At 60.5% G+C, this 14,342-nt stretch overlaps 2 protein-coding genes across 2 annotated transcripts; one reads left to right on the plus strand and one right to left on the minus strand.

Moving 5' to 3' along the window:
- Positions 1-329: 329 nt before the first annotated feature.
- Positions 330-7,797, minus strand: ALKBH4 (alkB homolog 4, lysine demethylase). Its single transcript, XM_005892812.3, has 3 exons — positions 7,639-7,797; positions 4,526-4,723; positions 330-1,201 (listed from the first exon to the last, which is right to left on the minus strand). The coding sequence occupies exons 1-3, from the start codon at positions 7,759-7,761 to the stop codon at positions 611-613; spliced, it is 912 nt and encodes a 303-aa protein (XP_005892874.2). The 5' UTR covers positions 7,762-7,797; the 3' UTR covers positions 330-610.
- A 34-nt stretch (positions 7,798-7,831) lies between these two features.
- On the plus strand, positions 7,832-14,215 carry LRWD1 (leucine rich repeats and WD repeat domain containing 1). The gene is made up of 15 exons (XM_005892813.2): positions 7,832-8,061; positions 8,560-8,794; positions 8,891-9,007; positions 9,401-9,538; positions 9,773-9,877; positions 10,124-10,246; positions 10,337-10,439; positions 10,603-10,712; positions 10,893-11,100; positions 11,584-11,656; positions 11,747-11,887; positions 13,223-13,314; positions 13,504-13,659; positions 13,741-13,853; positions 13,939-14,215. Exons 1-15 carry the CDS (start codon positions 7,982-7,984, stop codon positions 14,083-14,085), a joined length of 1,941 nt encoding a protein of 646 aa, XP_005892875.1. The 5' UTR covers positions 7,832-7,981; the 3' UTR covers positions 14,086-14,215.
- The last annotated feature ends 127 nt before the right edge of the window (positions 14,216-14,342 follow it).

A 14,342-nucleotide genomic window follows, 5' to 3' on the forward strand; every position in this document is an offset into this window, starting at 1 on the left:
TCGCTTTCACTGCAGTGGCCTAGATTCAACCCCCGGGTCGGGAACGAAGATCCTGCAAGCTGCGGGGCATGGCCAAAAGTAAATACGTAAAACAGTAAATAGATGCGGGGCCTGCAGGCTGGGATGTTCTGCAACCTTGTTGTTCAGTGGCTCAGTCGTGTCTGACTCTGTGTCTCCGTGGACTGCGGCACGCCAGGCTCCTCTGTCCCTCGCTATCTCCCAGAGTTTGCTCAAATTCATGTCCCTTGAGTTGGTGATGCTACCTAACCTCTAACCTTGGTTACCCTCTAACCTCATTAAGACAGATGGATAAAGAAGAAAACAGCCTGAAGGGGTACCAACCATTTTTAAGCTCAAATTAGGCCACTGCCCTCAACTGTGACAAACAACCCAAACCAGTGGCCAAAGGGACCGACCTGAGCCCCTCACCGTGAAACCATCCTGGGCGGGGCTCGAGCTGCCAGGCGCCAGGGTCTGTCCAGCAGTCCTCCCCTTAAGACCTGAGAAAGACCCTCGTGCTGGGCGCCCCCTTCGATGCTGGCCACCGGTCCGCTGGGGAGCCAGCGCCTCCGCCAGGCCCAGCTGCCAGCTCCCCGTCCCGGGCGGTGGCTCACGGGGTGGGTCTCCCCTGAAAGGAGAGCGCCACTTGCAGGAGCTCCCGCCCCAGTTCCTGCTGCTTCCCTCCGGGGCCGAACTCGGCCGACAGCTCCCGGAAGGTGACGCCCACGCGCCGGGCCCCGATGTGCCGCCGGTGGATGGCGTGCTTCCACTGGCGCCGTGCGCCTCCCCTGAGCACCACCAGGGAGCGGCGGGGCAGGGGGACCGCCACCTCCACCTCCTGGCACGGGACGGACCGGCTGGGGGCCATCGCGCTGTCCGCCAGGGCCTCCGGGAAGCCGGATGGGGCCAGGCAGAGCAGCAGGCTGCCGGGCGCCTCCCGCGACATGGACAGCACGGTGGGGGACAGCAGGTTGAGGCTCACCAGCCGCTCCCCCCACAGCCAGGCGTCGTCCAGGTGCGGGTCGATGGCCGAGCCGCGCTCCGGGGAGTAGTCCAGGTTGCACTGCTCCACGGGCCGGAAGTCCTCCAGGATGGGGTAGAGGCCCATCCGCCGCACCACTTCCCGGCTGAAGCTGGGGAGGCCTCGGAAGCCGGCCCTCTTTAGCTTCTGTTTCCGGAAGTTGACTTTGGGGCCGTAGTCCTGGAGGATGAGGATGAAAAGGAAGTGGGGGATTGGCTGAGTTTACGGAAATGGCATCACACGCCAGGGCGGAAGAATCCAATCACAGAGACCAAGACAATCCACGATGCCTGACTTCGTGGATCTGACATTTTGGCAGAAGGAGACAGACACCAGAGAGATAAATACGAACAGCACACACCAGCTGGCAGCAAACGCCACCGAGAAAAACAGAGCAGGGAAGGGGATGTGGAGTGTCGGAGGACGTCTCCGCCCAGGCACCGCAGGAAGCAGAGCTGGAGACAGGAGGCCCGTGTGTGGGTGGCATGTGTGGGTGGCATCCCCCGGCCGCCGGGGCCAGGAGTCAGGAGCTGTGAAGGAGGAGCGGCCGGGCAGGGCAGGCGGGAGCGCGGGAGGGCGGGCCCGCCCAAGGCAGTGTTACCCAGCTGGTCAACACTGGGCTTCAAGACCACGGAGGAGGAGTTCCCCTAGGACCCAGAAGTGGTTCCACTTCTAGCCTCACTGAAGAGAATGGAAACACAGTCCACACAGAAACCTGTACTCGAATGTTCCCAGCAGCACTACTGACAAAGTCAAACAGTGCGCCTCCCTGCTGGCCCAGTGGCTGAGACTGCGAGCTCCCAATGCAGGGGGCCCGGGTTCCATCCCTGGTCAGGGAACTAGACCCCACATGCCGCAACGAAGTTCATACGCTGCAATTAAGACTCGGTACAGGCAAATTTAAAAAGTCAGAAAGTGGAAACAACCCGTGTCCACCAGCCGGTGAATGGTAAACAGAGAGTGGTCTATTCATGCGATGGAATAATGCTGAGTCACAAAAAGCAATGAAGTCCTGATACAGGGTGCAAAGCGATGAACCCGGAGAACATGCTCAGTGAAAGATGCCCGACACAGAGGGTCATACCCCACTTATAGGAATGTCCAGAAGAGGCCAACCCACAGAGAAAGACAGCAAGTAAGTGGTTGCTGGGGGTTAAGGAAATGCAAAGTGACTGGCAATGGGTGTGTGTTTGCTCTGGGGTGATGAGAATGTTCCAGAACTAGACAGTGGTGATGGCTGCACAACACTGTGGCTACACTGAAAATGAAAGCACTGAATTATACACTTGAAATGGGGGATCTTATGGTAGGTGGCTTCCATCTAAAAGGAAACACACACACACACACACACACACAAGAGAGGAGCCCTGTAGAATACAGCTCAGATCTGAGGGGTGAGAGGGGAGCATGTATCCACACTCCTGCTCCCTGGGGGCCCCTCCAGTGGAGGGTGGCCCCACCTGGTGGTAGAGTCTCCTTCTCTGTTCTGCAGGAGCCAAGGCCAGCTGGCTCCTTCAGGTCACCCCAACCGGTTGGCAGCAGCCGGCAGGAGGGCCACAGGCAGAAAGAAGAGAAGCCGGAGCCCGAGGAATCCCTGGGAGGCTGGGGTGACTGCCCTGGGGACAGCAGCAGCGGAGACAAAAGTTGGGCTGGCGGCCAGCACAGGGCCTTCAGGGCACGGGAAGGCCTCTGTGTTCACGCTGACATGGGAGGGCCTGCAGTAGAGCAGCGACTCTGACCAGATGGTGGGATCACTTCCTACTGAGACGGACAGGAGGGGCGGAGGCTGCGCAGGGAGTGTGGAGGCAGGCGGCAGCAGTGGCCGGGGGTGAACATTCTCAGGCTCAGGACATGTTTTGAAAGAGTAAAGAGCTGACAGGAATCACCAGTGAAAGCCAGAGAGGACTGTGGAAAGATCCAGGGTTTCTGGTCTGAGTAGGTGGAAGGTGGAATGCGCCGGCTCAGCTCAGGACTAACAAACAGGAGAAGCTGGGGCTGGAGGTACGAGCACGCGAGCCCTGAATTTTTTGGACCGGGCCTGAGATCAGCTAGGGGCGTCTGGAGAGGGAGGAGAGGCCTGAGAACCAGTCGCTGGGTTTAGGGGTGGGGGTCGGCGATGAGGCAGTTTCAGAGTGAGTTAAGAGGGAGCAGGAGGAGAGGAGCTGAACAGAACAGCTAACTCTCTTGAGAAGTTCTGCTGCAGAGACGAGAGACATGCAGCTTCCTGGGAGGCCAGTGGGAGAGAGCCGACCTAGAGAGAAGGGAGCTGGACAAGGGCTTCTGAGAAGCAGCAACCAGCCCGAAGCTGAAGAGGGGCTCGGAGGGAAGCAGGGCACAGGAGAGAAGGGAACCTCGGTAGATCCGTGTGTTTTCTCTGAGAGGCCCGGTCATCAGTGCAGAGGGGGGAGGGGAGCGAGGACTAGAAGGACAGCAGCAGAGCCGATGACCTGCGGAGTCAGCACGGCTCTGAGCACTGAGCACGAAGGGCCCAGCTCAGGATGGAGAGCCAGAGCCCGAGGCCACATGGGGGTGGGTGAGCGGAAGGAGCCTGACAAAGTGAGACGAGAAAGGGTGAGGGACACCCGAGGAAGCGCCTGTGCTAACTGGCTGGGGGGCCAGGGGGACTTGGGGGGTGCGCACAGGCAGGGGACGCAGAAAGGGGGCCAATGGCTGTCTGGAGGGGGCGAGGACTACCGGAGATGAGGAACGGAGGAGACAGGAGTGGACCCAAGGAGAAGGGGGCTGTGATCCCAACAAAGGGAAGCTTCAGGGTTTGGAGGCCAGAGTATCGGTAGGAACAGGTGTGAGGAGATTCACAACTGACCCGGAGAGCTGCCGACAGGGTGGGGGCGTCTGGCAGCACTCCGCAGGGCTTCCCTGCGGGCTCAGTGGTAAAGAATCCGCCTGCTACTGCAGGAGACGCAGGTCTGACCCCTGATCCAGGGGGACCCACATGCCTCGGAGCAACAAAGCCAGAACTGTTGAGCCTAATGCTCTAGAACCCAGGAGGCAAGTACTGACGCCCCTAGAGCAGCAAGAGAAGCCACGGCAATCAGAAGCCCTCGCACCACAGCAGGGAGCAGCTCCCGCCTGCTGCAGTGAGAGAAGAGCCTGCACAGCAATGAAGACCCAGCACAGCCAAAAACAACTAACTAAATTAGAGGAATTAAAAAAAGAGGCACTCCATGAGAGTCACCAGCACTACGCCAGCTGGGGAGAGGGCAGAGAGCGCTGGGTGGCCGTCTGCTTCTGAGCCCCAACTCGTAGGAAGGTAAACAGGCTATGCTCTGGGCCGTTCCCCAGCACCCCTATTCAGCAGCCCTGCCCTCCCACAGCCCTAGGTCAGCTTGTCCGCTAATGGCTCTGGGGGGTGGCTGCAAAGGCAGGCATGGAAAAGGAGATAAGCACAGGAGCTCCAGGGTCAGGTGCCTGGCAGGGCCCTGCAGCGTGACTGGCCAGAGAGGGCAGGCCTTCCTCCCCCCACCCTGCTCTGGCCCAACCTACCTGCTTCCTCCGCCCAGACTGTGAGAGCTTCCAGGGGTCGCGGTCCATCAGCTGCACCATCTCGGCTTCTTCCTCTGGGGTCACGAAGTCCTCGATCAGGGTCACGCCCGGGAAGGGGAAGGCCCAGCCTTCAAAGTCAGACTCCTCGGCCCCCACGGCCCAGCCAGTGTCGGGGTAGTAAATGAACCGGTGTGTTTTCTGCAAAAGACAGACAGGGGTGTCAGAGCTTCTGGAGCCGTGGCTCACACCCCACATACGCCCTGAGAAGCTGCCCCGCCCAGTGGTGCACCCTCCCCGGCAGCACTCTGGGGGGCAGCTGGCATCTCCAGGGAAGTGGGACCTCTGCCCAGCCCCCACCTTGCTCAATTTCTCGTCTGTAAAAGGAAAGAGAGTACACAGGAACATTCTTTCGTCTTCCACCTTGCAGGTGAGGTGACTGAGGCTCAACAAAGTTAAGGAACTAGCCCAAGGCTGCGCAGCTGGGGAGCAGCCTCCAAGGCCACACTGTTGCTGTGGGCACTGTCTGTTCCTCCCAGGCTAGTGAGGCGTGTGTGAAGGCAGACGGCCCTGATGGGGAGCTGGAGAAATCTGTTCCCCTAAAGCTGAGGCCTAGGGTTGCCCAGGGGGGTGAGTTCACATGCTGGGAGGCCAGAGGGAGAAGCTCTTTCCAGCCACAGTGGGGATGTCGCTGGGGCCTCCCTGACACGGCGGCAGCCATGGGCACTCCCTGAATTTCTCATTGAAAAAGGATAGAAGGCTTCCCAGGTGGCTCAGTGGTAAAGAATCCATCTGGTAAGGCAGGAGACGTGAGTTCAATCACTGATCCCAGAAGATCCCATTCACAGTGGGGCAACTAAGCTGGTGTGCCGCAACTACTGAGCCTGTGCTCTAGAGCCTGGGAGCAGAAACTAGTGACGCCCGCACACCCTAGGGCCCGTGCTCCGCAACAAGAGAAGCCACGGCAACGAGAAGCCTGTGCACAGCGACTAGAGATGAGCCCCTGCTCGCCCCAACTAGAGAAAAGCCCACACAGTAGTGAAGACTCAAGAGAGCCAAAAACAAAAAATAAATAAAATTTAAAAAGAAGAGCAGAACTTGCCAGTCACCTAGAGGAGTACCAGACTGACAGCCTCCTGTGGCAGGGCCTCCGGCCAGTGACCCATCACGAGCCCGGCCAATTACCAGGCAGTCTTTGCTCTGGAGCTTCCGGTTGGGTGAGCCAAGACTTCCTCAGATCTGCGCGGGAGTTGGGGGTGCTCCCTGCCTCCTCCCCGTGTATGTTCTAGAGGCACTGCCAGCACCCCCGACTCTGAACCACCGCGTCTCCCTCCTGGCACCTCACGCAGGACACACAGAAAGTAAGGACTCCTCCTGTACATTTCACTTGTTCCTCGGGCATCAGGTTGGGAAGGTGCTACCCGCTACAGTGCCTGGAACCTCCACACCCTCGGCCATGGGCAGAGTCCAGACCTCTGGCGAGGTCTGAAAAACTTTTTTTTAAGAAAGTAATTATGGTGAAATATATACAACTACATATATTTTATACATAAGACTGATCCTCAACCATATTTTAAGTGCACAGTTCAGTGTTGAGTATATCACACTGTCGTGCAACCAATTTCCAGAACTTTCTCATCTAGCAAAAGTCTACCTGTTAACTTAGAGAACGAACTTGCGGTTGCCGGGGCTGGGGGGTAGGGGCTAAGGATGGGGTAGAGGGCTAGTTAGGGAGTTTGGGATGGACAAGTACACACTGTGACATTTAAAACCAATGAGGTCCTCCTGTACAGCACAGGGAACTCTGCTCAATGTTACGTGGCAGCCTGGATAGGAGGGGAGTTTGGGGGAGAATGGACACATGTATATGTATAGCTGAGTCCGTTCTCTGTCCACCTGAAACCATCACAACATTGTTAATCAGCTATACTCCAATACAAAATGTTACAAAAAAGAAAAGAAAAGAAAGACTATCCGTTAAACAACACATCCCCTGTCTCCTTTGCTCCAGCCACTGTGCACCCACCACTCTCCTTCCCGTCTCCGTGACTCTGACTACTTTAGACGCTCTACCTGAGTGGAATCATAACAGTTTGCATCCTGACTGCCTTATTCCACTCAGCATAACGTTTTCGGGTTCATTCGTGTCGTGGCACGTGCCAGACTTTCCTTTCTCCCTTTTTCAGACTGAATAATAGTCCGTTGTATGGGACGCATTTTGTTCATCCTTTCATCTGTCCATGGATACCTGGGTTGCTTCTGCCTTTTAACTTTTCTGAGTAACTCTGCTATGAACATGGGTATACAGATATCTCTTCAAGACACTGCTTTCAATTCTTTTGGGTCCACATCCAGAAGTGGGATTGCTGGGTCATATGGCAGGTCTACATTTAATTTTCTTAGGAACTGCTACTGTTTTTCACAGGACCTTCTTCTATCAGAGACACCTTGACGGTTTCTTCACTGGCTTCCCAACCCCCTTTCCTTCTTATCCACTCTTTCCCCTCAGAGGAACTTTCTAAAGTTCACATGTGATTTTACCTTTAAAACCCTCACGAGCTCACCACGGCCCTCAAAAGGAGCCCAGCCTGCCTTCCGTGGTCAGGCCCCACCGGCTTCATCTCCCTCCCCTGACGCATCACCCACCTTCCCCAGGCCTCGGCCCAAACAGTTTCCCAGCTGAAGGCCCTCGCTCTGCTCAAAGGCTCTGCGTCCTTCTTTGTTAATTCGTAGGATTAAGGATCTCATTTCCGTCCAATGCCTCCTGGGACCCGCTGCCCCGAGTTTCGGCACCCTCTGCTCTCGTCCTGTCGTCTTCCCACGGGCAGGTGAGGTTCCCAGCCCGACCCGGGGCGGAGGAGCAGCGGCTACGTCTGCTATCAGACTACCCCCAAGTTCCATAGGTGAGCCGCGGCCGGATTGCACCGACGTTCCAGCCCCTTCTCCACTCCAAGCCCACTCCTCAAATCCCTCATCTCTTCACCTCGCAACGCCCCCATCTTCAGGGCCGCTGACACGGGCTGATCCGGAACCTGTCTTCCAGGCCAACTTGGGCCTCAGTTTCCCCACACGAAGCATGGAGTTGTGGGCGCGGCGGCCCCTCTCCCACCCCTCACCTGCGAGGGGTGCTGCCAGGGCGGGTCACCTCCGCGCTGCCGCTCGCAGATCAGACAGGTCCTGATGCCCTTGCAACCGCATTCCCGAAGGACCTCGGGAGGCGCCACCGCCGCGGCCGCCATGGCGGCGTCCCGGCGGCCAGGGCGCAGGTGCGGGGCCGCGGGGGCCGCTGGGAGTGGTAGTCCGGGCGCAGGGCGCGAGGTTCGCGGGGACGCTTCCTTCCGGTGGTCGCCGCCGCGGACGGATTCGCGCGGCGCCACCTCCTGGACTGAGGCAAGCGCTGGCGCCAGCATCGGATTCCCGTGCTGCGGTTTGGGCACACGCGGACTGCGCCTTCTCGCCATGGCCCCCCTCTCGACGCGGCTGCTTATCCAACGGGGGCGACCCAAGAGCAACCGGCTGGGGAAGATCCGGAGCTTGGAGTAAGGGCCGAAGCCACACTGTCCCACCGGGGCCTGGGTCGGCGGGCAATCGGAGAAAAGCCTGGGATCCTTTCTCTCTCCCTTCCCGGCCCCGTTATCACCCCGAGTCTTTAAACACTCGGGCGACACGCCGTCCTCTCCTTATGAGATGGGGCGGGGCGGGGGCGGGGGGCGGGTTCTGGAGCAGCGTTGCCCCAGAAGAGGGCCTGGGCTGCTAGGGAGACAGTCTTGTAGAAAGAATATGGAGCAACCTGTTGAGAGAGTTACAGGGGAGCTCAGAGAGCCCCCCCTAGAGGATCAGGAAAAAGCCTCTTGGAGGTAGCCAGCTGCCTCAAGTTCTAAAGTAGTTATCAATGGAGGCGATGTTGGGGATCAACTGCACAGACAACAAGAAATATCAAGAGAAAAGCCATCGGAGGCACCTGGGCTGACGTGGGTATGGGGTGGGAAGTCGGTGGGCCTGCCCCCTGAGCCGGCCCTGTCTACGCCTCTCCCCAGCCTGTCAGGGCTGAATCTGCTCTCAGAGGACTTGGACCACACGCTCCTGGGTCGCTTGAAGCAGCTGCAAGAGCTGGACCTCTCCGACAACCAACTGGAAACGCTGCCCGCCGACCTGGGCCTGCCCCACCTGCACGTCCTCCACTGTGCCAACAACCAGCTGAGCGACGTCACCCACCTCTGCCAGTTCCCGCAGCTCGAGGAGCTCAGCCTGGAGGGCAACCCCTTCCTGACAGTAAGTGGGTGCCCGCAGCAGCCCCAGGCACTCGATGGGCTGGGGCTCAGCCACAGACTGGGCGCAACCCCGAGCCGCTCTTCCCTCATCCCCCAGGTCAGTGACAGCCTGAAAGTCACCTTCCTCCTGCCCGAGCTCCGTAAGTTCAACGGCAAGGATGCTTCCACCACTCGCTCTAAGGCAGAGAGCCTGAACCGGGAGCTGACCACCAGGGTGAGGAACGGGGAGGAGTCCCCGGAGCTCGAGAGCCTTGAGTGAGTGGCAGAATGGGGTATCTGGAGGACTCCGAGATGGGCCACAGCGGCCCTGAGACCCTACCCTGACCCAGGGCTCTGATCTTGGCTGTGGTGCTTGGCCTCTTGTTCTTGTGCAGGCAGGCGATGTTGAGACGCTTTCGTGGTGACACTGCGCTGGGCCAGCTTTTCCCTTCAGGGGCTGTTTCTCCCTGTGGCTCACTTGGGTTTGTGCAGCCGAGAAGGCTGTGGTTCCTGGAGGCTTCCCAGAGGCGATGAGGGCGACGCCTCTGATCCCTAGAGACAGAGGCGCCACAGAAGGTCCAGGAGAGCTGGGCTGGCCTGAGCCTAAACCTGGTCCCTCTTGTGCCAGGTCGCAACTCACTGGAAGAAGTTCATGGCCGCGCTGAGCCCAGAGGAGCAGGCACAGGCCCAGGCAGACTTTGTGAAGTCGGCTGTCAGGAACATCCGCTACGGGCCCGTGTCGCTCAGCGAATTCACCCAGTGGCGGGTATGCCCTCACGCTGCTGTGCTGCCCATCGGCCCTCGCAGCTCCCTCCTCCCTGGCTCCACAGCCTGAGCCGCCCTGGAGGTCGCTGGCCACAAGAGGACGTGGGGAGTAGGGCAGGTCAGGGAAGGTGGCCTGGGGGCTGGAAAGATGCTTCCCCAGCTCTTACTGGCTGTCTGGAAGGGGCTTGAGGCCCTAGGACTGTGCCCGGCTTCCTGATGGCCTGCTCCCACCCAGGTGCGGATGATCTCTGAGGAGCTGGTGGCCTCTGGTGGAACCCACACACGTGAGGCAGACATGCCAGAGGGATCCCACAAAGCCACAGCTACCCAGCAGCCCAGGGTGAGTGGGGCTCCCAGGCTCCCTGGGCCTGCCTTGGCTTTCCTGCCTCAAGAGGCATTAGGGAAGCGGGGGACCTTGAGATATGCCCAGGAGATGATCTCCTGTGCTTGAGTGGGTTCTCTCTGACCCTGGTACCTCTTGCCTCCCATACCCCAGGAGGGTGAAGTTGAGTCTGTTGAGTCTGTGACCAGGCAGATGGGTGCCTGGTCACCATGCCTCAGCCTGCCCCTGCCCTCTCCTCCACAGGCCAGGCCGGTGGCCTTGAGGCGGCCAGGTGATACCCTACTCAGCCTGTCCCCCCAGAAGCGGATGTGCACCTCCCTGTTGGCGCCGGTGGAGGGCAGCCTTGTGGGCTCTGACAGCAGCCAGGTGAGCGCTGCACGGTGGCAGGGAGGCGCAAGGTGGGAGAGAGGGCTGGGGCAGCCATGACCGCTCTCTGTCCCCACCCCTGTCCTGCAGCTGGAGCCCCTGCACTTCCTGCAGTGCCACAGCAAGAACAACAGCCCCAGCGATCTGAAAACCCAGCTCTGGGCCTGCGCCTTCGAGCCAGCCTGGGATGAGGGTACACCCTTCGGGGGCAGGGGCCCTGGGAATGCCACTTTCAGGGGCTACCTGGGAGGGTGGGGAGCAGGGAGGGACAGAGAGCTTAAAGTGTCATCCAGGTCAGGAGGAGCAACTGCCGTAGACAACTGAAAACGTTTTCACCAGACTGAGCTCCCAAACAGGGCAGGCAGGGGCCGCGTCGCAGACCGTGGCCACGTGTGGTGGGGAGGCCGTGTGTGTGATCGACTGCCAGACGGGCATTGTACTACACAAGTACAAGGTGCCTGGTGAGGTGAGTGCCAGCGCCTGGCTCCTGCGGGGTGGTGGCAGAGCCTTGGCTCCTGGGGGCAGAAGTGTGGAGGTCGAGGGGCCAGACTCAGCCGCCTGCTCAGCAGGTGGCCCTTGTCTTTGGTGCTGGACCGCGGTTCCGAGGTGGCTCTGCCCCTCCGTGACTGCTCCCCTCCCCGCCCAGGAGTTCTTCTCCGTGGCCTGGACCGCCCTGACGGTGGTCACACAGACCGGCCACAAGAAGCGCTGGAACGTGCTGGCGGCCGCGGGCCTGCGTGGGCTGGTCCGGCTGCTGCACGTGCAGGCCGGCTTCTGCTGCGGGCTCATCCGGGGCCACAGGAAGGCCATTGCCACCCTCTGCTTCAGCCCCACCCACGAGACCCACCTCTTCAGTAAGACCCTCCTCCCACACCCCCCAGGGCTCCCCCAGTACCCGTGTCCTGCAGCCTGGCACCTCAGGGCTCCTCCCCGGGGCGGGCCTCACACCAGCTGCCAAGGTCAGCTCAGACTGTGGTAGGAAGCACAAGGCTTCAGAGACACCTGACCCGGCTTCAGATTCTGTCTTGTTCCCCCAACCCGCCCTGCAGCCTTGGAGGTTTCTCAGAGCCAGGGCAGTGTCTGCGATCTGGGTGGGTACCCCAGCCCTCTGGATGTGGTGAGGTGATATCTGAGCCGTAGCTGCCTGGTGTGGGGCATGTTAGGTTCGAGCAGGATAAGGACGGGGCCCCGGGAGTCCTGTCTCCAGTTGTGGCCCTCCCTCCCTCCCTGCCTTGGAGGGGCTGGCCTTGGGAGCCTGGTCTCCACCTGGGATGCAGCCTGCAGGAGGCAGCGGGGCCTTCTTAGAGACACCTGTCTCCTTCCCATCCCCTCACCAGCGGCCTCCTACGACAAGCGCATCATCCTCTGGGACATTGGGACACCCAACCAGGACTACGAATTCCAGGCCAGGTGATGCTGCGAGGCAGGACAGCCCGGGATGGGGGGTGGGCGCACCCGAGTCTGCGGCCTCATGCCCTCCCGCCTCTCACCTGCTGGCAGCCACCTGCTCACACTGGATACCACCTCCACCCCCCTGCGCCTCTGCCCTGTTCCCCCCTGCCCGGACACCTACCTGCTGGCCGGCTGTGAGGGCGGCTGCTGCTGCTGGGACGTGCGGCTGGACCAGCCCCAGAAGAAGAGGTGAGCACGGGCAGGGGATGCCCCGAAAGCCCGTCCTCAGAGCCGAGCAGCTGCAGGTCCGAGGGTCTGACCCCAGGCACACCTGTCGGGTAGTGCCTGCACTATGCCCCTCGCCCTGGGGAGCCCAGAGGCAGTTTCCAGGGCCCTATTTGCAGAGCTGGGGTGTCCGCACCTCCTGCTCATCTCTCGAGGAAAGATCACTTTCCAGCACTCCAGGCTGTGATCACCTCATCACTGCCCAGGTCCTACCACTCGCCAGCTGTGGGACCTTCCCTTGTCCAGCATGATTTCATCTGCAAAGTGGGGACAATAACTCACACCCCAGGGCTAGTGGAGGGCAACGGGGATGGTGTCTGGGCTGGGATGAGGCCCCGGGAAGGCCAGGTTGAGGCTTGTGGCTCTTGGACCCTGGGAGAGCTGAGGCAGTGCTTGGGAGGGAAGCCCTGCCCTCGAGGGTCCCAGAGCCTGGTGGAGGAGACAGGCATTAAAATCACACAAGTAAGGCGCTCTGAGAGGGGCAGGGAGGCTCAGGGGACTCTGAGGTGACTGGTGGCAGATGGACAGGTCCTCAGGCCTATGCTCTTCATGGACCCCAAGGGTCAGGTGGGCAGACGGAGGGAGGGTCTTCACACAGAGGGAAGCGCAAAGGGCAGTGGCAGGGCAAGCTGGCTGACCAGGGAGGTCTGGTCAGAGCTTGGGAAACCGGAGGGAAGGCAAAGGCGAGGAGGCAGGGGACACCAGCCCTGCGGTCCCTGGTGAGGTACTGAATTTTAACCTAAGTACAGGGAATAGCCTGGGGAGAATTTGAGGGCAGGTGGCAGGGGAAAACTAGAACGACATCTCAGCACAGACCAACTGCCACCAGGCAGTGGTCCAGACAGGTGTTGGCGGCCCCCTGCCTCCTCCCCCCCGCGCCCACCCACATCTGCCTCTTCCCCAAGTCCTGTGATGTCTTCCCTGCATCTCAGACGCGTCTGCCTCTTGGGGTTGGCACTTGGCTGCCTTTTGTGGATCTCAGACTCTGCTGGGAGCCTCTCCAAGCAGTGTGACCCCACGCTCTCAGCTGCCACTCTGCACACTGCCCTCGGGGTCAGAGCAAACCCCTGCCCCTTGGCCAGCGCACTGCTTACCTCACTCAGCCCGAGGCACGGCCTGGCTTCCGAGCCCTTCCTGGCCGCGCCCCACCCCACCCCCCCGCTGGCTCCCCCTTCAGGGCTTGGATGGACCAGGGGTCCTGAGGAAGTGCCCGGCAGGGATCTGAACGAGCGCCCAGCTTTGATGTGTGTCTCTTTCTGCAGCCTTCCGGGCTGACCAGCATCTTCTGCTGCCCCGCAGGGTATGTGAAGTCGAGTTCGTCTTCTCCGAGGGCTCCAAGGTATCCGGACAGAGAGTGGATGGGCTGGCATTCGTGAATGAGGATGTCGTGGGTGAGTGAGCCCAGCTCCAGGGACAGTCTGGCTTCTTGGGACCCCACTGGGCCCTGGCCAGGCCTTCTGGGGTGATTTCTCTGTGGGTGGGGTTTAGGTCCAAGGGTTTCTGAGGGGGCCCTCAGCACGGACCAGGAAATGTCTGGAGAGGCACCCCCCAACAGGCACAGCTCTTCCTTCTCCCGTCAGCCTCCAAGGGAAGCAGCCTGGGCACCATCTGCCTGTGGAGCTGGAGCCAGACGTGGCAGGGTCGGGGCAGCCAGCCCACGGTGGCTGTGGTAGTCCTGGCTTGGCTGCAGTGGTCGCCCACCATCCTGGCCTACTTCTCCCTCAGCACCTGTCCTGGTGAGTGGCCCACCTTCCTTCCCTGCCCCCGGCTGCCCCCCAAGTTCTGCCCCACCTGAGGCTCCATTCCTGTCCTGACAGACAAGGGGCTTGTGCTCTGTGGGGATGAGCAGGGCAGCGTGTGGATCTATGACGTCAGGCCCCTCCTGGCGCAGCGCTCCCCACCACAGACCGCCCCGCAGGCCCCCACGCAGGTAGGCACGCAGGGGGCTGGTGCTGCCCAGGGGCCCTGCTCAGGAAGCAGAAGCAGCTGTTCAGCCCCCTCTCTCTTCCCCCCAGATCCTTAAGTGGCCCCAGCCCCAGGCAATGGGCCAGACGGTGACCAAGACGATGGTGAACACGGTGGTGGCCAACCCCGCCTTTACCTACCTCACTGCGCTGACTGACTCCAACATTGTCGCCATCTGGAGAAGGGGCGAGCCCTGAGTGCACGGGTCCGCCTCCGTCACAGGGCAGCAGGGACACAACTTAACTTATTCAGCTTTGGGGGTAGTGACGGGATCTTTATGTCTGTGAGTGTTTTTTTTTTTTATTAAAACGCTACTTTGTAAGAGAAGCCTGGGGAGAGCTCTCTGTGGGCCCCATCCCCGTGCTGAGTGAGGCCAGCTGGCCAGCCCTGCTGCCAAGGCTTCCAGAGCAGAGACTCCTGGAAGCACATAGGTTTTCGGTTCCCTTCTGCTTGA

The sequence above is a fragment of the Bos mutus genome, chromosome 25 (assembly GCF_027580195.1).
Source record: "Bos mutus isolate GX-2022 chromosome 25, NWIPB_WYAK_1.1, whole genome shotgun sequence".
NCBI classification, from domain to species: domain Eukaryota; kingdom Metazoa; phylum Chordata; class Mammalia; order Artiodactyla; family Bovidae; genus Bos; species Bos mutus.